Source organism: Lissotriton vulgaris, chromosome 3_1 (genome assembly GCF_964263255.1).
Source record: "Lissotriton vulgaris chromosome 3_1, aLisVul1.2, whole genome shotgun sequence".
NCBI lineage: Eukaryota > Metazoa > Chordata > Amphibia > Caudata > Salamandridae > Lissotriton > Lissotriton vulgaris.
The window spans coordinates 828873021-828896907 of record NC_141689.1 but is presented as its reverse complement, the minus strand read 5'-3'; the positions used below and the strand labels follow the sequence as shown (position 1 = coordinate 828896907).

The following is a 23887-nucleotide window of genomic DNA, read 5'->3' as shown; positions in this document are numbered from 1 at the left end:
CAGGGGTCCGTGGAGGATCCTGAGTGGGTGTTCAAGGTCTTGGTGGTGTTTTCCGTGGTAGCAGGTTTCCAGGTGGTGATGGTCAGCCGGTTGTCGTAGTGGAGAGGGGGGTGGTGTCCGGAGTCTGTTCGCTGAAGTTGTCGTAGAGGGGCTTTATTTTCAAGTGGAAGTAGGAGCTGAGCTTGTTGCAGAGGTCCTGGGATGAAGAGATGTCCTAGGCTTCGCTGGGGGGTTTGGTGAGCTGCTGTATGAGGTTGAAGAGTTCCTTTGCGCTACTTGCATTGGAGTGGATTTTGTTCTTGATAAAGGTCCTCTTGGTGGCTCTTATGCACTGGTGATATTCGTTCATGGCGTTCCCGTAGTTGTTCCAGTCTTCTGTGGTTTTCTTGTTCCGCCAGAGTTTCTCGAGGCACCTGCAGGAGCGTCTGGCTTCTTGTAGGTCGGTGATGAACCAGGGGGGCGTTGATTGACTGGGTGGCGGAGGGATGCGAGCTTGTCTAGATGGGCCTCTACTTTAAGGGCATATATTCAACTTTCGACCTCCTTTGGGGTTTGATGCAGTTTAGGCTTGTGACCCAAACCGGCTTCTTTAGCCATCAAGGTATTTTCAACATTCTTAGGGAGAGATGGGTGAGTTAGGAAATTGAAGTCTAGTCTTCCCTACACGTTAGGAATCACCACCAAGGAATATTTTGCCTTTGGGAAACGATCCTTAATTATTTTCCTGAACCCCCAATATTATTCAGGGCTACGTCAGTCTCTTGCTACGTTTATGCTATACAAATGTGTTTGTTCAACCAACACGTATAGTAAAGTTTTTTCCGTCCTGGGATATTTTTTATGCATAACTTCAATCAAGAAATCCCAATAAATTTGATGTAACAACCATTTTACTGCGCCGCTGAATCTCAAAGTTAATATTCCACACGGACCTTCCAAGCAACAAATTGCCAGCATTCTTACTCTCTTATGACTGGGTGAAAAATCTACATACATTTATATCACATTACCTGTATGGATTTTCCTTTCCTTGAACATTCTCTCTGCTTTTCCTCACTGACACCCCACTTGACCTGCAGCAGAACAAATACATCAAGACAATACATGAATAGTATAGTTAATAAAAATGCGGAAAATGGCCACAGTCAGCTCAGAACAACTACAGGTGGAGACAGCAGGCTATCAATGAGGGGGCTATCACTGACCACTGCTCCAAGTGCAGGCTGGAGGGTCTGCTGAATACCGAGCTAGTCGGAGTGCAAAGAGGCAGAGATAATATTTACAACACCAAGATGAAAATGTGTAGCTTTAATGGAAATCTGTATTTTATTTAGGTACGATTAATACATTTAAAAGCTCAGGAACATTAAACTGAAATCTTTAAAAATTGATGTGCAATCTTAGCAAAGGTAACTATTTTAGTACTCCGAGAATTTATTGGCAAAACAGGGCTAATGCTGGTCCCTAGTATGTAAATGTTGGTGTTTAGTATGTACAGTACTTTGGTGATATTGAATCGTCGGCGAGGTTGGACTTCGAGTAAGCAGTACAATGGTTCAAGGAGAATTACATTTCAACTGTGCACAACTAAAGAATCAACACATAACGGGGCAGGATGTCCGATTCACTCGAATGCCAAGTACCATGGGTATACACGGGAAAAGAAAAACTGTTAACTACTAAAAGGAATAATATCTACAAACCTAATAAAAAAGGAGGGAACAATATGAGCAGAGTTGAGCCTAGGGTCTTTACGAGTCTTGAACAGGGATGTGGACAGGTCTGTTCTCGTTCCTCAGTTTAGAAAGCTAGGTAACTTTGGGAGAATAGGCAATGATTTCACAAAGCAAGCCTCCGATGCTCTCGCCTTAGCCTCTCGCTAGATGTGACAGACTTCAAAGGCGCCTTTGTAAGTGTGCATCAATTGCTGCTCAAAAGAACTAGAACCACTAGCACCAGAGTACAACATTCGGTCAGAAAAGGAAACATCGAAGTCCTTTCAAACGAGGGAACAGTAATACATAGACGGGAGGTAGTTGGGAGGGCTTGAAAGCTAGCTTCTGAAACGAGAGGACAGCCTACTAAAGGCATCTTAGCAAAACTGCACGAGTTAGAGACTAAGGAAACAATGTATCAAACATTTTCAAATCAAAAGGTGAAGTTTTGCACCAGGAAAACAGACAAGAAAGCAAGGAAAGAAACGAATGTGTGACTGCAGGAGCTAGAGTGAAGGTGTGTGAGCAGCCGAACATAGAAGGGTCCAGAATTAATAACAGATGGAAACAACCTTAATTTTTTCCAAGGGGAAGGTTGATGTCCATTGATTAGTGTGATGGTATTTGTTTAGGGGTGGGTGCGTGTGTACAATGTTCTGTCCCTGCCTAAAAGCCATCCATGGTATCAAAGAATGCCAGAAGTATATAGCACTGCCTATTATAAATGGCCCAATTCTGTTTTCATTTATTTTAATTACTGACATAATGGTGGCCCTGCATTGTAATCGAAATTCCGGATACATACTAGTCATCCTCAGCCCAACTGTGGCATAATGAGGGCCATCCTTTGCAAGTTGTAAACATATTTCACCCAATAGTGTTCATTTCACACAACAGCAGGGACCCTTGGAATAAAGGTGATCAACGGTGGCATCATTATGTCCTCTACTGACACATCTGTGGCCCTGAAATAATGGTTGACTTTGACATATTGTACGGATTATGATAGGAATACCTGGCATGTGATGGTAATATACATGGGAATGTGAGGTCGAATCTGTTCATGTGAGGCACCAGTTTATATGAGCCCTTGATGGAAATGACACCCTGTTTGTGAACTACACATTTATAAAAAATAAAAAAAATGGGTACTCCGAGGCAAAATTTGTTTTTCCTACTAGAATACTTTGGTTTTATCAAAACGGAAATTGTGTATTTGACTGGAAAATGTTTTTCCAGAAACTCATATGCGGATGTTTGGAATGAAAATTACTGCATTCTCAAAACGTAGTTAAAGGTGAGAGGATGTAGCCTTACGGCTAGACCGGTCGAGCTCGAAGCTGGTTACCAGGTTAGAGTCTCGGCGTCTGCTCAACATTCTGTGATTCTGGGCATATTACTTAAATCTCCCTGTGCCTAACAAAAATGAATGTGTCCATCTGTAACGAAACTGGTGCTCATATAAAGCGCTCTGATACCCGATGCCTCGGGTCGCGTTCGCGCTATATAAAACTCTAAATAAAAAGCAATTATTTAAATGAAAATGTTTGTGGGGGCGGGGGGGGGCTACTGCTCTTGATACTTCCTTTGAGTCAGGGGTATTTGCTGCAGTGGCTATTATTTAATTTGCTAATTGAGGCACTTCATACTGAAATATTTTCCATGCATTCATGCTGTGGTTCGGGTGATCCCTGCTAGTAATCCTGCATAAGGTGGTCAGCCATGTAATCTTGTATGAAGTGTATACTATTGTAACATCAATAAACAGTGTTCGTGGCTCAGTATGATTTTCATTAAGGCGCAGTTGGAGACCCCTGTCTAATTCCAACAAATGTTATTAAGACTTTCAGCCATGACAGAAAGATATATGAAAATCTTTCCATTAAAAGTTAGTCAATTATTTTTTCAATTTATAGCTTAACTTAAACTAGCTACGTGCTCTTGCAGCACCATGTTGTTTGAACATTGATAGGAGATGGTTTACAGCATTAATAAAATAACGTGCTTGCTTATTTATTGTTATGATCACGCTGGCCAGTGGAGTAGAAGGCAGAAAGAATGGCATGTAAAGGATATGCAAGATTAGGATAAAAGCAGGAACGCAGATATTTATTAAGATAATGCACACCTCACTCTGTTTGTCAGATACATCCAAAGAATTTACGGCGAAGATAGCTTCTCGTGCTCCTATGTATAAAACATCAGTGTCTTCGCTGAGCAATAACGTTGAGTAGTTGAAGATGCCCAACTCCTGAAACTGTTTTAGATGGATTTCTGTGAACCAAAAACAGGTGCAGCAAATGTAAGAAAGAATAGAGACGAATCCATATAAAAGCAGTAAACAATTCAAAGCTTGGCGAATGCTGACTTAGGTCCATGACATGCCTTTTCCCTAGAAACAGTGGAAAAGGTACCAAACTAATAAAAGGTCACAGTGGGCTGACCACAGGGGTTGCAATACAACTTTCACACTACTAATTGGACATATAAGGGAATCTATTTTTACCCTTTAGTCTATTTTCCTCATGTTACCACTAATCAGCCTTTTTTCAATTCAATGCCTTCAATAGAGTAGATTATTTCCAGATTTTCTGGTCTAATTTCCAGCACTTTTCATGCTCTTCGCCACTTTGCTCTGCACCATGTTCCACAGGTGCTGCACTGACCGACCACCAACGCACCCCACTTGGCCTTGGGATGGCTGATCCCCCCCCCCCCCCCTACTGCTTTTCCTTCCCCTTCTCCATTCTCGAAGTGCCAGCAGTAAGAGAAAGCAACTATCACAGCACCAAGCTGTAGCCAATAGTCTTTCCTACAAACCTTTAGTAGTTATTTTTCTTTAAGAGTCGTACTGCACAAATAAGTTATTCAGACTTTTCAATTCAATTTACAATACTTTTTGTAGATGTTGGCTTCAAGTTTATTTGACGGACGATTCATTGTTCAATTGTTAGGACAACTCTACGAGAGCTAAGTTACTTACCTTCGGTAACTATATATCTGTAAGAAACAGTAGTTAGTGTTAGATTCCTTACCTTAGAATATCACCAGGCGTCAGACTGGCTCCGGAAAGTTTTCGTCAGGCGTCGTCTGCGGCTCCACGTCCATCATCAGCGTCCTGATCGCCGGGATGACGTCGGAGTACTTAGACGCCACCCTCGCACGCTGACGTCAGTTCTGTGCATAGCTTTCCGCACCAGGAACGCAGAGTCATGATAGAAACCGACACTGGTGCCATAAAACTATAGCCCTGAAAGGGATGTCCTTAACCCTAGATATCGGATCGCAGAACGGGGAGGATGAATGGGGCGGTAAGGAATCTAACACTAACTACTGTTTCTTACAGATATATTGTTACCGAAGGTAAGTAACTTGTGCACCTGAAAGAAACAGGTTAGTGTTAGATTCCTTACCTTAGAATAGATAGCCCAGCAATACCAACCCCGGTGGTGGGTTTGCAAACCAAGATCACACCAGAAAGCCCTGGAGAACGGAACGGCCGAAAAAGCCATCGCTACGGACTTGGTTGTACAGGCAGTAGTGCTTAGCAAACGTGTGCAGCGAGGCCCACGTAGCTGCCTGACAGATGTCCTGCAAGGGGACTCCCCGACCCAGGGCAGTAGTAGCCGTGGCCCGAGTGGAATGGGCACGTAGCCCACAGGAGGCCCCTTTTTCGCCAAGAAGCAGCAAACCTTGATGCACAAAACGACCCACCGAGAGATGGTCCGCTTGTGCACCACCCGTCCCTTCTTAGCGCCCACGTAACCAACAAAGAGCTGGTCGTCCACCCGGAACTGGCGTGTGCGATCTAGACAGAAGGAGAGCGCACGTTTTGGGTCCAGACGGTGGAGCCTCTCTTACTCCTTCGAAGGATGCGGAGGCGAAAGAAGGTGGGCAAGGTGATGGACAGCCCGTTGTGAAAGGCTGTGACTACCTTGGGCAGCAAAGAAGGACGAGTCCTCAGAACAACCTTGTCCAGATGGACATAGAGGAAAGGAGGTTTTGAAGATAGAGCCTGGAGCTCACTCACTCTCCTGGCAGAGGTGATGTCAACCAGGAATGCAGTCTTAAGAGTCAGAAGACGAAGAGGACAGTTATGAAGTTGCTCGAAGGGAGCACACATCAAATAAGTCAGTACAAGGCTCAAATCCCACTGAGGCATCTTGAAGGGAACAGGAGGGAACATGTGTGTGATGCCTTTCAAGTATCTATTTACAACAGGGTACTTGAAAAGAGAAGGCTGATCAGGAAGCCTCAAGAAGGCTTAAATGGCCGAGAGGTAGCCTTTGATAGTGCCCAGAGCAGAGCCCTGCTGGGCAAGAGACAGAAGGAAGAGGAAAACCTCTGAAAGGGGGGCAGAGTGGATCCACAGCCTTTGCTGTGCGCCATGCCACAAATCTGTTCCACCTGCAGGCATATACCGTTTTTGTGGAGGGACACCTGACAGCCAGAATCACATCACAGACTTCAGGAGGCAAGTCAAATGGCCTCAACTGTCGCCACTCAATCTCCATGCATGGAGGTGGAGACTGGACAGGTTCGGGTGGAGGACCGTCCCCTGCTCCTGCGACAGAAGGTCCTCCTGAAGAGGCAGACGAATCGGGGGATCGGCTGACATGCTGAGAAGCTCGGAATACCAGTATCTTCGTGCCCAGTCCGGAGCCACAAGGATGACTTGGGGTCAGATTTGCCTGATCTTCAGCACTCTGGACAGAAGTGGTATAGGCGGAAAGGCGTACAACAGACCGCAGCTCCACTTGCAACGAAAAGTCGCTGAGCGAATGGCGCCTTGGAAATTCCAACGCGCAGAACTGATGACGTGCGCCGGTTGGGGTAGGGAGAGAGATCTGCCGCTGACCCAATCGCAGTCCGTGAGCTACCACTGCAACTGACTCGCAGTGCCCTCCGAGATCAAGACGTGGTCCGACAGGTTGCCCTGATGCTGTGCTCACTGAAACTTCAGGTCCCACTGCAGAGCCCGCATCCACCACCTGGCGTGATGCACCAGAAGGATGCAGGAGGCCATCAGCCCCATGAGCCGCAGCGCCAACCTGACCGAGACTCGGGATAAAGGCTGAAAGATCAGAATCGGAGCCTGAATATACTGAACCCGCTGTTAGGGGGTGATAAACCCGAAACTGCGCTGAGTCCAGAACCGCTCCGATGAAAAGGAGCTTCTGAGAAAGACACAGGTGTGACTTCGGCACGTTGATGGAGAACCCCAGCGAGTGCAGGAGGTCGGCCGTAGTTTGGAGGTGGGAGACTACTGTCTGGGGCGAGCCCGCCTTTAATTACCAGTCATCAAGATAGGGGAAGACTAAAACCCCTAATCTGCGCAGATGAGCTGCGACCACCGCCATCCCTTTCGTGAACACCCGTGGGGCACTGGTAAGGCAGAAGGGGAGCACAGTAAACTAAAAGTGCTCGTGCCCTACCGTGAACCGCAGGTAACGCCAGCGGGTCGGCAGGACGGGGATGTGGAAATACGCGTCCTGCAAGTCCAATGCTACCATCCAGTCTTCTGGGTCCAGGGCAGCTAAGACCTGAGCCAAAGTCAGCATCTTGAACAACTTCTTCCGCAAAAAACGTTGACGCTCCGTAGGTCCAAGATAGGGCGTAGGCCTCCTTTGCCCTTCTTGGGTACCAGAAAGTAGTGGGAATAGCAACCACATCCTACTTCTGGCCCAGGATCCCCCGACATGCAGTGGAACTGCGCTGGCATGGCTGGAGGGGTCGACTCGAAGGGGAGGGAGTAGCCCCTTCGGACGATTTGCAGCACCCACCTTTGACGTGATGGTACGCCAGAGGGGAAGGTGATAGCGGACCCTGCCCCCGACTGGTGACAAATGGGCCTGAAATGCTGGACTAGGAGGGCTTAGAGGCGGATGCTGCTGGGGCTGGTGTGGACTGACCCTGCCTGTGTTCCCTGGTACCACCACGGCGGTAACCACGTCTGCAACCGCGTTGAACCTGGGTCTGCGGCTGGCTGGACGTGTGGGGGTGCCCCTTCCTTGGCCACGAAAGGAGCGAAAAGCTGAAGTTTGCTGGCGTTGGCCTAGGCCCAAGGACTTTTGGCGTAGCCCTTGAAACGCTCCAGTGCACTATCCGCCTTGTCGCCAAAGAGGCGACGGCCATCAAAGGGCATGTCTATGAGGGTGGCCTGGACATCCCCCCCGAAAAGTTGGCGGACCTCAGCCAGGCATGGCGGCAAACCGCCATCGCCCTGCAAAGAGAGTCCGTTGTGTCTAGTCCACACCGTATGGAGTAGCGTGCTGCATCCCACCCTTCCGCAAGGGCTTGGGTGAGCTTTGCCCAGGCCTCCTCTGGGCACTGTGGCAGCACCTCCGCAACCGTATCCCACAGAGAGTGGGTGTAATGGCCCAAAAGGCAGGCGGTGTTGACAGACCACAGCCCCAAACTCCAGGAGAAGAACAGTTTCTTCTCAAACTGATCGTACCTTTTGGATTCGCAATCTGGAGGAGTGATCGGAAATGTGAGCTGGGAGGTAGAGGCCTGGATCACCAGGCTCTCGGGGTGAGGTGAACGGACAGGAAGCTAGGGTCGCCCGGAGCCGGGCGGTGGCGTCCGGCCACGTTCCGATCCACAGGGAGGCCTGTTAAGGGCTTGGACCAGGTGCCCAGCAGAACGTCAATGAGGGCTTCGTTGAACGGCAGTAGAGGCTCCGAGGAGCTTGCCTGCGGTTTGAGCACCTCAGTGAGGAGGTTAGTCCTCAAAGCGGCAACAGGGAGCTCAAGTGCCAAAGACTTGGCTGCCCTGTTCAACACCACGCTGTAAGCAGCCCCCTCCTCCATAGCCACGGAGGGAGAAGACAACTCCAGTGTCTGGCGAAGTGTCCAGACCACTGGCCTTCCCTAGCTCGTCTGCCCAGTCCTGGCTCAACTGGCATTGCAGTGCCAGAGGGTCCTCCGACTCCTCCCAGTCCCCCTCGTCATCCATCTCCTGATAGGGAAAAATGATGGAGCCGGGTTGTAGTTGAATTGCTCACCCATCGGCGCTGGAGACGGCACCAGTCTGATGCAGGACCCGGGCTGGGACTGGGGACGTTGCCGTCTGGGGACGGCGTCATGAGCGACACCCTCGGGCCGGCGGAGGAGTCGTGAGGTCGACTGGCGATGACCCGGATCCGGGCCGGATCCTGCAGCGTCTGGACTAAAGTCGAAGACGGCGCTGGGGCCTAAGCACCCGACCGGTCCTGGGCCCAGAGCCGCCGGCCCCACTTGGGACTCCCAGACAGATCCGCCAGGACCGAAGGCGCCTCGACAGGGTCCGGAGGAAGTCACATATCTCCTCTGGCGTCGCGTGCAGCCAAGGGACCGGCGGGTGTGGAGCTGGACCCGGTGCTTGCGGCTCCTGTGGAGCTGCATGGGCGGTGTCGCCCCGGCGGGGGCGGGGGTGAGGGTGGTTGGAAGAGCAAGGACGCCTATGACTTCTTTTTCGAGTGCCTCGACCTACCTGAGGACTTGGAGCCCGACGAGTGGTGTGGACTCGTTGAGCGGTGATGACCGCGGCTCCGCAACCGGTCCCTCGACCGGGACCTCTAGCGGCGTGGAGCCATCTCCCGGAGCTTGAGTCGCTTACGGGACCGCTCCGGTCTAGCCTTCGAGGTCAAGGCCCGGCAGTCAGGGCACGACTTGTCATCGTGGTTGGCCCCAAGACAATAAAGGCACCGACGGTGGGGTTTGGTGACCCACATCAAGCGGTGACAGTCCTCGCAAGGTTTAAAACCAGGCATCCCTACCGGCACCGCGAGTCAAAGGTCGACTCGAGAAGTGATCAAAAGTGATCCAAAAAGTTAGTCTAAAAATGACTAAGAGTACTGCTCTTCCCGGATCTGCGCTTGCTGGGGTGGGAAAAAGAAGAAGAGAACTGACGTCAGCACGCGAGGGCAGCGTCTAAGTACTCAGACGACGTCATCCCGGCAATCATGACGCAGACGGACGCGGAGCCGCAGACGCGCAGGGGTACTGCGGATGAAAACTTTCCGGATCCAGTCTGACGCCTGGGGATATTCTAAGGTAAGGAATCTAACACTAACCTGTTTCTTTCAGATAAACCAATACATTTGCAGAGCACCCCAGGACACAGGCAAACCTGTGACCTAAAAAGCTTGGCTGGAGAAGACAACAATAAATTATAATTAATAACATACACTTCCTGTGTACTTGCATCCCCTAAGCACACCAACCTACTTACCATTTGTTATTTTGTTTTAAACTGGAATTTACGTCACCTGATGGCAGCCTTTAGCACTGTAGGGTTACAGAGAAGTAGGTGTAGTTTACCACTGACACTGACGGTTAGTTACATGCACTTTTTAAAGCATACACGAGAAAATCATTTGATACTTAAACCATACGCCGGCTGATGAACAAAAATGTGTCTGATTACAGAGAGCAGCAGTGGGAAAGATTGTACCACAGGGAGCAGCATTGTACATACCGTGTTTTAGCCCCAAAATGCTTGCATCTCATCAGGAAGGAGATTTTCTGTTTTAGGTGGGCAACAGGCCTCTGGTAAGTTGGTAGGATTGCAATACTTTGTTGAGATAGTAGGCAGGCTAAACTAGCAGGGCCTTATGAATCAGCCAGTGTTTTGAATGGCACTCTTTCTAACTAGAAATCAGGCCAGTGTCATTCCAGTCAACTAAACGTGGTGCGTACTATGAAGGCCAAGAGAAAGGCCCACTTAATGCGGGTTAAAGCTGATTGATGCTTTATTGACCTCTTATCCTCTTCATTTTGAATATGGGAAGTGTCCCATGCGAGTATAACAAAAGATAGGATCAGGAAAGAAGGGGTAGAAGAAGTCTTGAGATACTATCCACATGTTGACAGACCAATTTATCTTCTAGATTACAACTTGTTCAAAACACGGCTGCCTGCCTTGCCCTCAACAAGCCGACCGGACCCCCTCCCGATCCCTCATACGCCTTTTGCATTGGCTCCCTATCAGAAAGAGGTCCATTTTCAAATCGTTTTGTCTTGTTTTCAAATCCCTTCATAGTATGGGACTAGCCTACCTGACGAAGAAGATTGAACGGTACCAGCCCACACGGCTCCTGAGATCCAGCAGTCGCAACCTGCTCTGAATACGGAAAATCAGGATGGCGAGGATGGGTGGGCAGGTTTTTTCGCACTTAGCCCCACCACCCATTAGAACATCTTGCCGGACGAGATCAGAGCTTGCACAAATTTCTGCCATTTTAAAAAGCTTCTCAAGACCTAGCTATTCAAATGATTCCCCTGCAACAGTGTTTGACTCTTCCAGGCGCCGAGAGATCCCCCTTGGGATGATTTGTCGCGACATACAAATGAGTAAAATAAATAAATCGATAAATAAATAAAAAATAAAATACATCTTCAGGATTGCGACCTTTTAAATTGGCATTTGGGGGAAGTAAGCATGACAATCAGTCAAATGGAATAGATAAATGTATATTGCAGCTAGCAGGACCTCAGCCCTCGATGTAGTTCTGATACACATACTTTTAGATGTGCACAAGACCACCATGACTTGCCTGCAACCTCTGGTGTTTTGATACATTGAGGTGGATTTGTGTAAGCTAAGCACATCTACTAGCCAAGGCTGTAGTTGGAGTGGATGAATAAGGGGGAAAGTCAGTTAGACTCTGAAGAAGAATGGTGACAGCACAAATTCTGATGAGACCCACTGGTGGTGGGTTTAGACAGGAATGATTCACCTGGGGGTTCCTATACTGGCAAGTAGTAAGTAAATCATTAAAGGGCAGTGCCTCCAATTCAAACAAATAGAATTAATTAGTAGTCCATAGTTAAATATTCTCTCATGCCACCAAGAGGCCAGGGAGGAAGGGCACATTAGGTTGGCTCAAGAGCAAGGCAGGACATTTACCCTAATGTTATTCATGGTGGTCTCTATCCCCTGAGCAGGACCAAACCAAACTGAAAATTATGGAGAATAGGTTTCTGAAATGCGTAGGCCGGTCACCATTTTCGCTGGTATATTTGCAATTCAGGAGAGGACCAAGATTAATCAAAAAATGCCTAAGGGATTGGGATAACTTTGGGGTTCTTCAGGAGTGGGGTTTTTCAGTAGGTCTCTAAATTTGAGGACTGTGTTGATAAGCTTCGAGGTGATGGGTTGGACAGCACAGTTTGGAGACTATGAAACCCAACCAGAATCTGCAATAACGACAAAGTATTGATGACCCAGTCCATTTAAGTGAACTGAAACAGGGAGAAAATAAATAACGTTGCAGGGCAGAGTAACTCTGTGTGAAAGCAAGGGCTGAGGAAAGTCGCAGATGGAGATCTTGGACCAGTGGGTTATTTTGTCATACTGTTAAAACAGGTTATTGTAAAATTGTTAGGAAGAGACCATCGTACATAATTGCAAAAAGGCAGAAGCAAGCCCATGTCTGAAAATGAACAAGACTGTCAATGGTTATTGTAAGTTCAGACTGCAAAATTTCTTCAACAAGATTTAGGTCATATAGCAAACTCCAGAGTTCTTAATGACCTGGCAGGATTTAAGCCTCAGGCTCTGAAACTTTGCATGGAATAACTACCCTAGTGACTTCAAACAATACTTTATTAAACCTTCAGAACTTCAAAGATGCATCACGTTTGTGGAGTATGACGGAGATCTGAAGAGGGATAGGTTCAACAATAAAAAGACATTAACTTTGAGCTATCCAATGTAGTTTAGAGCAATTATGTTAATGTCAAATGTTGCTTTTCTTAAAGTAGTAATCTCTTGGATCAAAGTCATGACTGAATATACTAGATTGAAAAGATTGAAATAGCCCTTGACTAGCATTTCTAACGTGCCTTTGATGCAGCTTTCTCTTGCATCATTAAAACTCGACTTAATTTTTCCTTTACTGGGTTTGAAATTCCAATTTTCCAATTGTTGATGCAAATTCAAGTTTGTTAGTCTTTTCCTAAAACGCAACGTGAGCCCTTGAGTCGGGCTAGTAGATTTATCTAAAATGTTGAAAACGAGGCTTTAATGTTAAAAAAAAAAAAAAAAAAAAAGTGAAAATGTACGCTGTGTGAAATGGTACATGAATGGTCTTGCATATGTTTCTAGAAACCTTTTCACAGGTGCAAGGTAACTTAACAAAATAAGCAACTTCTTATTCAGAAGAAAAATGCCAGTTTGTGGTAATGGCTCACGATTCAGGGACGTTTCGCTAGTCATCCACCTCGTTGAACACTGGTGTCCCAAAAGTGCAGATTACAGAGAGGGTAAAGCACGTCTTAGGTCATCATATCTAGCCTTGCAGTGGTGCGTGGTTCTAGAGCTTCCACAGAAGGCAATTTCTTCCCCCATCCTTCACACCTAAGAAGCCAGTCATCTCAACTGCGCATACTCAGGCTGGGTGCTCGCTTCTCCTCATCCCCTTCTTCTCAGAAATGTAGCATGGTGCACAAAAAAGGGTTGTCATCATGGACAACATATAGTTTGCCCTGTGAAGGGCAGGTCGGGCTTCCCCAAAACTTTGTTCAGCATTACTACCTGGTCACGGTCAGGTTACAAGTTTGGTTGTGGTGGAGCCTTAAAGAAAGAGCTGTGTGAAGACCACCAATCTTGGAATAACGGAGATTAAAGGTAAATAATCAGCCTTTGAAAGGAGGTATATTAGGCTAAAGGATAAGTGCATTCGTGTTCCCAGTGATAGACCCTGAAAACAGAGGACTAACCAAAGAAAATGCAGCCCCCGAGCCTACGTTTCAGATAGGTGTTGTTTTCTTCACAGAATTTAATCTGCCTTAAAAATGAATGGCAACACAAACATGTAGGTAAGCTTGGGTTGAGCAATCTACACCCTATATAAATTCCACAGGTTCTAGGTGTACAATTCGTACACACAAAAGGTTTTGGGAGGAATGCTTGGAATAGGAATAACCACCAGCAGTCGCTTGGGTAGCCTTCCAAACCGTCGTTCCTTTGCTCACCATGCCTCCCCAGCCAAATGCAAATCAGTCTTGACCCTGCTTCAATAGGAACAGGCCAGCATCAACTGTAGGTCCTTCCTGACCCACAACACATGCAGCCAGAGACTAGTTTCGCCCTAATCATGACTCTTCTACAGCTTATGGCATACGGAGTACAGGACCCACATATTGGTGTAAAATTACAATTCTCCCCCCCCCCCCCTCCACCGAGGCAAAACTGAAACCAAATTAGGGGGAAGTCAACTTTTTTTGTGATACGTACGTAGCTCAGTACTCAAGTCACAGTATGATGCGAAGGAACACCAGTACTTGGCAAAGTGCCATTTGGACAGAATATGAGGAAGCATGCACCAGAGCATCATTACTCTATTTTGTAACAGAGAATTAGCCACATAAGATTTTTTTAATTGGCTTGCACTTAAAGAACAAGTTACTTACCTTCAGTAATGCCTTATCTGGTAGGGACTATCTAGCCGCAGATTCCTTACCTTAGAATTATCCGCAGGCATCCGACTGGATCTGGAAATTTTTGAGCGCAGTACCCCTGCATGCTAGTAGGTGCAGATGTTCAGCTCAGCCTGGCGTAGTTCATGCCAGAAGTGAAGTCAGTTACTTTTTGTGACGTTCCAAGCCAAAAGCGCAGAGTCACAAAGGACACTGACCACTGGTGTGTCATACTAGGGCCCTGGAAGTGGAAAGCCCTCTACGTTTGCAGAACGGGGAGGATGGGTGGGGTGGTAAGGAATCTGTGGCTAGATAATGTCTCTACAGGATAATGCTAAGGTAAATAACCTGTTCATCTTAGAATAGATACCCAAGCAATACCTCTCCAGAGCTGGATCGGCAGACCAATTTTACATGAGGAAGTCCTGCAGGTCGGAATGGGCAAAATGCCCATCCTTACGGACAGGAATGTCCAGGCCACAGTGCTTCATAAACGTGTGCAGGGAAGCTCATGCTGTCACCTGGCAGATGTCCAGGACCGGAACTGAGTGCTAATGCAGTGGTTGAAGCATTAGCTCAGGTAGAATGAGCACACAAATCCTCAGGGAGTTACTTATTAGTCAATGTGTAACAGATTTTGATGCAGAGAATGATCCATCATGAGATGATCTTCTGAACAGCTCATCCTTTCTTCACTCAGACATAACCCACGAAGAGTTGTTCGTCCACCCGAACTCTCATGTTTGGTCAAGGTAAACTAACGCCGCTCATGTTGGGTCCAGACAGTGAATTTGCTCCTCTTTCTTTGAGGGATAAGGAAGAGCTTAAAAAGTAGGCAGAGTGATGGTTTGTATTTCAGAAGTAAGGAAGCTCATGTGTGAAGCACCAGGTTGTCTGGGTAGATGTCAAGATAAGGAGGTTTGGATGATGAGGCCTAAAGCTCACCGACCTTCCTGGCAGATGTTATGGCTACCAGGAAGGCCTTCTTGAAGGTAAGAAGCATGAAAGGTCTGTTATGTAAGGGATCAAAATGAGTGCTCATCAGGAACGTCAGGACCAGATTGAACCAGGAGCTTGAGGGATCGCTCCCTCAAGGCCTTCGGAAGCATTGTGCAGCATTCGGGGCAGGCCTTTGGGTCAAGGTCCCGCTTGAGGCACCACAGGCAAAAAAGATGCGGGTCCATCACCAACATCTGTTGGTGACTGCTACGGCAGTGCTTGAAGCCGGCCTTCTTGGAGGACATCTGTGCCACACCTGGGGTAAGACCTCAAAGAAGTCTGACAAAACGTAGAAAACAATGCTTAGTCAAAAAGAGACTAAGGATACTCTTCCCGGATCTGCTCTGATGCGAAAAGAACTGCTGTTAGCGCGCTTAGGTGGCACCTATATCGGCACTGTGAATGTCACTTCCGGCATGTATGACTACGAGGTCACCTACCGGCGGCAAGGGGTACTACTCTAAAAAAATGTCCAGGTCCAGTATGACGCCAAGGGAGAATTCTAAGGTAAAGAATCTGCAGCAAGAAATCTCTATCCGATGCAACGTTTCACATCGGAATTTGCTGCAAAGAGCATGTTGTCTGACACCTTTCTGAACATTCTTACCCAACTCAACCACAATTTGCGGATTTCCATAACAAAAGATAGTTGAGATCAATGTTTTTATTACTTTGCCATTTTAAATCGGGTTAGAGTATCTTCATGAATTTGCACTACTTATATTTGCAGTAACCCACAGGGATGAAAAACATTTACTGAGGAAAAAAAGCCGCAAAGAGTCGGGTACATTCGGCAAAGTCCTCAAACGAGAAATGCTCGGCAATCTCTTGGACACTGGATGCAGGCCTTCATGCATTGGCATAGAAAGTTTCACAGGCCCTGGAGCAAGCAAAGAAAATGCACCCCTCATTTGCTAATTGGATAGTAAAGCAGACAAAATTCTGATGTAGTGGACCGAGGAGAACTTTGGGCCCCGGGGCCACAGTACCTACTGCACTCTTGATAGCTCTGTCCTTGAACCAATGGATGATACTCAAGTTATCTACTGGAAATGTAACGGTTCAATTGAATTCAAGTCCATGTTAAGAGATTGCACAATGCATGTCATGCGACAAGTTTTCCGCGCTGGACATCTGCGAGGCTGATACATGGGTGTCCCTACAAACCTTTACCAGGCACTAGTGTCTAGACAATTTTTAGTCAAAGCTACAGAAATACGAGTTTAATGTGCGTTCATTGAGGAGTGTAGGTAGCCTTTATAAAGCACACATAACAGAGTGACGGTCTTTCAACGCTGGTTACTACATGAAGACAAGATGCAAGGTGCCCAAGGTGTACAAAAGAGCTGGTGATGGAACAGAGAGGTGGCACAATGGTGCTTCCTTTTAACTTCATGTTACAATTGAGACAGGTAGCATTTTGGACAGGAGCTCAGCTTTGAGGAATTTGATATAATAAACACGTGTAAAACTGAGTCCCGGCAAGGCATACTCAGCCTTTCATACTTCCGAGGTGGTTAACTAGAATACTATAAACTGGGTAACAGTAACATCTGTTATCTGCAGTACTTAGAAGTGGAATAAGTGAGGCAGCAAGTTCTACATTAACAAAAATTACTATAACTGTGCACGCTACCAAAAAAGTTACAAAGTGTTTTAACGCCCAAGACAAATGTAAGGGGATACTTCATACACATTCAAGAAAAACTAAAAGCAATATATCTTTTTGTTAACAGAAACAGCAGGAACGTACAAAAAATGAAAATGTTAACTTTGCTCTGGTTCAGCAACATCCCAGAAACTAAAAAAAATCTCATTTTAAAGAAATCTCTCAGCTAATCCACAGAATTTTGAAAATGCATACAAAAGGAAACATCCCTTACCTTGCTGATCCCACGTAGTCCTGGGCACTGGCCCCACGGCTATCGCAGTCCCAAGAAAGAAGCCCCAAGCTGCACAGAGGACAGTCAGAGCCATATTAAAAGCTGGGCGCACTCGAGAGATCACGGCAACGTCTCCTCATTTGGCAGAAAAAAACGAGGGATTTACTGAGCAGGCATAGCCGGTGCTGAGAAGCACTACGGAGCCGTCTGAGAAAAGGATGCAGCTAGTGATGGGCTTCTGGTTATAGTCCAGGAGGCGTGGCCATTTCCGCTGGTAGGCCCTCTCATTCACATCAACCACAGAACGTGCGACTGTCGACTCTCGGAACAGGTCAGCTAGTCAGTCTTCAACATCCGTCCGTGTCTTCACGCCAGAAGAGGAAGCTGAAAGGAAGTGGTTTTTTTTAATTATATATTTTTCGTGGTTTTTTTAAATTATATATTTTTCGTGAGTATAAATATAATAGCGCTAACGTTAGTTACATCACAAATACTGTGGGGCGAATAGGTGCCATAATGCGGTGAATGGCGCAAGAGGACAGGACTCGTGGGGGCCTGGGGGTTACGGATGGGGTCACTCTGAAAGGAGAAGTCGCGGCAAAAAGGGAAGAGAGGCTCAGCTGGGAACTGCAGCATAACGCTGTAAATAGCAAATGATGATGGTTAACACAGCAACAGTAAAACCCTGAAAGCAGAACTGCGCAGGCTGCACTGAATTGGTCTACCTAGGCTGCTGATACTGAACAGAAAATAGGTTTCCTCATATCATTGTCATTTCCGTTTCTAAAGCTACATCACTTGATCAGCAAACATTCACATTATCAAGCAATTAGGACTGAACAGAGATGCCCACTTAAGAGCGGCTAACATGAATGCTAGTTTACTTCATATCCTTTACGAACTGTACATATCTCCGCAGCTATTAATAAAAGAATAAGTCCAGCACTCTCAAACGAAAGCCGTGCTCCATCGACAGGTAGGTCAATAATCGCCCCCATATTGGTGGAGCTCTTATCGGTCCCATACCAGTAGTCGGAGTGCATTAAAAAACAGAATGGGAATTGTGCTCCAGAGTACAATGGGGCTGGGGTCAGTGGGCGTTGGGGCAGGGTCAAAGGCGCGGCTCAAAATAACAAAAGTTTCTGTATCTATTTTGTTGGTCTTTTACTTTCAAGTAACTGCATAAAAAATAACGCCTTAACTGAAAAATAAATGCAATTTAAACTAATCAGCGAGAGATGCACTTAACGTTGTAAAACTTTTAATAATTAATTCGATCACTGCAGATATCTACGTGTGTAACCAGAGAGCCACAGAATTGAATTCTGGGTAGTGCAATGGGGTATAGTGACTTGTGAATTTTTAAATTTACGAGCTCATCATAGCCTGTGAAAGAAAGCATAATGAATATGTATTGCATTACACACAGTATAAGATAGGCTGTCACAAAGTACACAAAAAGATTTAACTTTAGAATAATAAAAAAGTGCTTCCAAGATACAGATCTTGGTATGTAGACAGGACTTCGTGCAAAGATTTTTTGCCTAACTGTTCCTTAAAATTTCTCACTACACAGAGCTCATCTTACAAGACCTCTCTAATACTCTAAGTGACTCGAATTAATGCCAATTCTTGCTCCCAAGCAGCCCGTACACTTGCAGATTAAACAAATGTGCACATTTACATTTCTTTCAAGCAGCAGACACCTTAGGCAAGAAGGCAGGTTTCTTGTTCAACGATTTGCCTCTCCCTCAGCTTCACAGCACAGGAGACTCTCCCCTTATACACTTCATCTGAGGCATCTGAAATGTTCGAAATTATGGTCCCGGGACGGATGCCTTTTAACAAAGTTGGGGAACTGTTTTTGTCAATTAAGGTAGGAGCACCCTGTGCCCCTTGGATCCCACCTACTTCGACCTCTGCCCAACACTACTCAGTCCAGTCCCTCAATGGCCATGATGTTCTACTACGGCAGGTGCCACTGGGATACGGACGGCAGGTTTTTGCATGTCCAACTGAATGCCAGTTCCGATGTCATCAGCTTTTGATTGGGGAGTCAGGGAGCGTTTGCCAAAACTGAGGTCCTACATTCATAAGCATGGGAAGTCCTAATAGCTTTCAATATTGTGCAGACTTAATCCCAAGCAGGGTATTCTATGCAAGCATCGCACCATATGTGGCAAAAATCTTAAAGGAGCCCACAGCCTCTCCAGCATGTTGGGGATTCTTCAGGGGTGGTTTGGTAGGGCACCCGTACAACTAATTTTTTTTAAATAGCTTTCCTACATTGATTGATACTTGTTCCCTTAAAAAGGTCTTGCCACATCCGCCTTCCAAAGGCCCAGGTAAGAAAAGATCTTACAAAACCAACTTTTCCCATCAACATCAAATTTCTGTAGCAACACCATATGGAATCACACGGATATCTAACAATGTAATGAACACACTTTTCATTTCTACGAGTACCACCCGAATCTCCATAGGACCTTTACGTTTTAATGCCTCTCCAGCGTGAGATAGATCCTGCAGCTATCAGTCAACCAAATCCACAAAAGTCAGCCCACCACTGAAATAGGACACCCTTTAAAGTGCTTGCGCTCAGCTTTATCAATCAAAAATGTGCTTTGTTAGTTCATTAATTAACTGGAGTGCAGCACTAAGATCTTTTTAGGACGTTAGGAAGAAAGCAGTCAGCATCTGGATGGAAAAAAGCTGCTTAAAATTGAACTCCTCTAAAACTGGTGCTATTTTTTGGGCAGAATACCAATCTTTGGGGCCCTGAATGCTGGCCGGAAGGGATGTATGACGTTAAAACGCATACTTTTACATCGCATACCATTACAACGCGATTTTTACAACGCAGGATCCTTTACAACGCATGTCATTACAACGCATGTCATTACATAGCAGATGCTATTACAAAGCATGCCATTACAACGTAAGTATAGGTAAGTATATCTTTAAAAAAAATGTCATTAATAAATATTTAATTAATGTAATTTGTTAAAAGTAGTTTTTTAAAAAAACTGAACCCTTAAAATACCCCTGTACCCAAAACTTATCCCTAAAAATACCCCTGTATCCCATAACCCAAAACTAGCCCTGAATCCTAAAAATACCCCTGTACCCCATAACCCAAACCTAGCCCTGAAACCTAAAAATACCCCTGTACCCCAAAACCCAAACCTAGCCCTGAAACCTAGAAAAACCCCTGTACCCCAAAACCCAAACCTAGCCCTGAAACCTAGAAATACCCCTGTACCCCAAAACCCAAACCTAACCCTGAACCCTAAAAATACCCCTGTACCCCATAACCCAAACCTAGCCCTGAACCCTAAAAATACCCCTGTACCCCATAACCCAAACCTAGCCCTGAACCCTAAAAATACCCCTGTACCCCATAACCCAAACCTAGCCCTGAACCCTAAAAATACCCCTGTACCCCATAACCCAAACCTAGCCCTGAACCCTAAAAATATCCCTGTACCCAAAAACCCAAACCTAGCCCCGAAACCTAAAAATACCCCTGTACCCAAAAACCCAAACCTAGCCCTGAAACCTAAAAATACCCCTGTACCCCCAAACCTAGCCCTGAAACCTAAAAATACCCCTGTACCCCCAAACCTAGCCCTGAAACCTAAAAATACCCCTATACCCAACAACCCAAACCTAGCCCTGAAACCTCAAAATATCCCTGTACCCCAAAACCCAAACCTAGCCCTGAACCCTCAAAATACCCCTGTACCCCATAACCCAAATTAAATAAATGTATTAAAAAAGATAAACTTACCTATACTTACATTGTAATGGCATGCGTTGTAATAGCATCTGCTATGTAATGTCATGTGCTGTAAAGGCATGCGTTGTAAAGGAACCTGCGTTGTAGTGGTTGCGTTGTAAAAGTAGTCTGTTGTAACAGTTGCGTTGTAAGGAGTAGTTTCTGTCCTGTAACTCCAGTTCTGTAGTAGGGGTATCTCTGTTATAGTCATAATCTAGTGAATAGTCCCGCCCATGTGCGTGGACCCCGGCAATCAAAAATAATCTCTTAAGTTGTCAAAATCATGCAGGAACTGCAAAGACACTTAAGAGAGAATTTAAAGACAAATAATGCAGCCTATATCCACAGGCTACACTGTCCAGTACTTCAACTAGAAATTCCACCAAAAATCACCACACACAGCCCAGCCTGCTAGTTTCTACCATAGAGAAACCTGCCTCCCCCAGTCCAAGACTCAGGAATGATAGAGAGGAAGGTAGGGACAGACAAGCCCCATAGGCTGCCATTATGTGGCTTAAATAGGATACTGTGCCTTTAAGAGAACTTTCCAGACTTCTCCCAGTATCCCAGAATGCATAGCAGGTCCAACTTACTTTCAGTTCTTTTTGAAGGCGTATAAAACGCCAGACCTGCAGTATTGTTCACATGAAGAATTCTCCACCGGGGAGGAGGGAGGGCGCTTATGACTATAACAGAGATACCCCTACTACAGAACTGGAGTTACAGGACAGAAACTACTCCTTCTGTAGTAGGGGATCTCTGTGTATAGTCATAATCTAGTGAATAGAATGGCAAGCCCATCCCCACAACTAAGCGGCGGTGGAGAATAAATACATAATGCCACTATTGTGCGAACAAATTCCGCAGCGAAGCCTGTCCAACCTGAGCGTCTGCCCTGGAGTCAGTGTCCAGGCAGTAATGCTTAGCAAAGGTATGAACCGACTTCCAAGTGGCTGCCTTGCAGATTTCAGCAATCGGCACGTTACGGAGCAGAGCCGTCGTGGCAGCTTTGCCCCTGGTGGAAGGAGCCTTAGGCTTACCTCCTAAGATCTTATTAGCTTTCTGATAACACAATTGTATGCAGGACACGATCCACCTAGAGATGGACTGCTTAGAGGTCGCAAGACCCGTCCTGACCGATCCATAATTGATAAACAACTGGTCAGACCTACGGATATCTTTGGTTTTATCCAGATAAAATTTCAACACCCTCCTAACATCCAGAGAATGGAGAGACCTCTCCGCTGGGGATGAAGGGTTCTGAAAGAACGTAGGTAAAGTTATAGTCTGGTTGACATGAAAGTCAGAAATAACCTTGGGAAGAAATTTAGGGTGAGTACGCATAACAACCTTAGCAGCATGAAATACAGTATAAGGTTCATTACAACACAACGCCTGAATTTCACTCACCCTGCGGGCCAATGTAATGGCCATGAGGAACGCCGCCTTCCAGGACAGGTGCTGCAACGAAGCCTTATGAATAGGTTCAAAAGGTTCCTTCATCAATCTGGACAGCACCACATTCAATTCCCATGAAGGCGAGGGAAGCCTGACAGGAGGGAATACTTTCTTCAATCCTTCCAGAAAATCTTTGATCACGGGGATCTGGAAAAAGGAAGTCTGTGAAGGGCATTTCCTGTAGGATGTCAATGCAGCCAGATGAACCTTAATGGAATGCACATTAAGGCCAGACTGCGCCAAATGTAAAAGGTAAGGAAGGATGACATCTTCCTTACAGGTCGTAGGATCATGGTTCTTAGACTGGCACCAGATACAAAACCTCTTCCACTTGTAAGCGTATGAAGTCCGAGTGGAAGGTCTCTTGGACTCCTTCAGTATGTCCATGCAATCGTCGGGCAGATTCAGATGGCCATATTGCACTATCTCAGGAGCCATGCCGCCAAACTCAAAGACGAGAGGTTGGGGTGTAACATCCGTCCCCCGAACTTCGTGAGAAGGTCCGGCCTGCACGGCAACCGGATGTGAGGAAGGAGAGACCGGTGAAGTAGGTCCGTGAACCACCACTGCCTGGGCCACTCCGGGGCGATGAGTATCATCCGAGCCCTGGACCGGGCCAGCTTGATGAGCACCGCCGGAATCAGGGGAATGGGAGGAAAGGCGTACAGAAAGCTGTTCGTCCAGTCGATCCATAACGCATTCCCCAGCGTCCCTTGCTGGAAGTACCTGGAGGCGAAGTCTCTGCACTTGCTGTTTTCGGCGGTGGAGAACAAATCTTCGTCTGGAGTTCCCCACCTTGCGAAGACTTCTCCTAGTACTTCGTCGTTTATGACCCATTCGTGGTTTTCCTGAAGCAGTCTGCTCAGTGCGTCTGCCTGAACATTCTGCACACCTGGTAGATGGGTGGCTGTTATCGTCAGTCCTCTGGCTAGGAGCCAGTGCCAGATCGCTTGCGCCTCCTGCGACAGAGTGCGCGATCTCGAGCCCCCCTGCTTGTTGAGGTAATACATCGTGGTGGTATTGTCCGTCTGTACAAGCAGAGAGTTGGTCTGGAAGGACGGAAGAAAGGCCTTCAGCGCCAAGTGAACAGCCCTGAGTTCCAGGAAATTGATGTGATACGTGGCCTCCATCGGTGACCACGTGCCTTGAATCTGTAGAGTCCCGGAGTGCGCTCCCCATCCCAGAAGAGACACATCCGTCACGACAGTCTGCGTGGGAATGTCCTTGTGAAAGGGAACCCCTCTGAGGAGATTCTCCGCCGAACACCACCACTTCAGGGACTGAAGAGCATGCAGCGACAGGCGAATCTTGTCGTCCCAAGATCCTTTCCTCTGATCCCACTGGTCCTCCAAGCACTCCTGCAACGGTCTCATGTGCAGCCGTGCGTGCGGCGTCAGGAAGATACAAGAGGCCATCGATCCCAGTAGAGAAGACACCGTCCTCACTGTTGTAGATGGAGTCGTCATAAGAGCCTGAGCCTTCCGAAGGAGTGATAATCGTCGCTCTTCCGAAGGAGACACGCTTGCTGACAGCGTATTGATGGAGGCTCCCAAGTACTGTATGCATTGGACCGGAGTCGGGACAGACTTGGCCATGTTGATGTGCAACCCCAGCTTGTTCAAGAGAACGCACGTCTTCTGGAAGTGTGCT

The 23887-nt window shown here is 46.7% G+C and overlaps 1 protein-coding gene across 6 annotated transcripts in view; it reads right to left on the bottom strand.

The window, feature by feature from the left end:
- SEMA4D (semaphorin 4D) overlaps positions 1-23887 on the bottom strand; it is a 1027601-nt gene that overhangs the window by 460723 nt on the left and 542991 nt on the right. For all 6 annotated transcript variants that reach the window (XM_086961137.1, XM_086961138.1, XM_086961132.1 and 3 more), the window contains exons 4-6: positions 17002-17385; positions 3844-3989; positions 1011-1073 (exon numbers count right to left, since the gene is read on the bottom strand). In XM_086961137.1, coding sequence (XP_086817263.1) covers positions 1011-1073; positions 3844-3989; positions 17002-17095 — 303 coding nt within the window. In that variant the 5' untranslated portion in view covers positions 17096-17385. The remainder of the gene's footprint in view (positions 1-1010; positions 1074-3843; positions 3990-17001; positions 17386-23887) is intronic.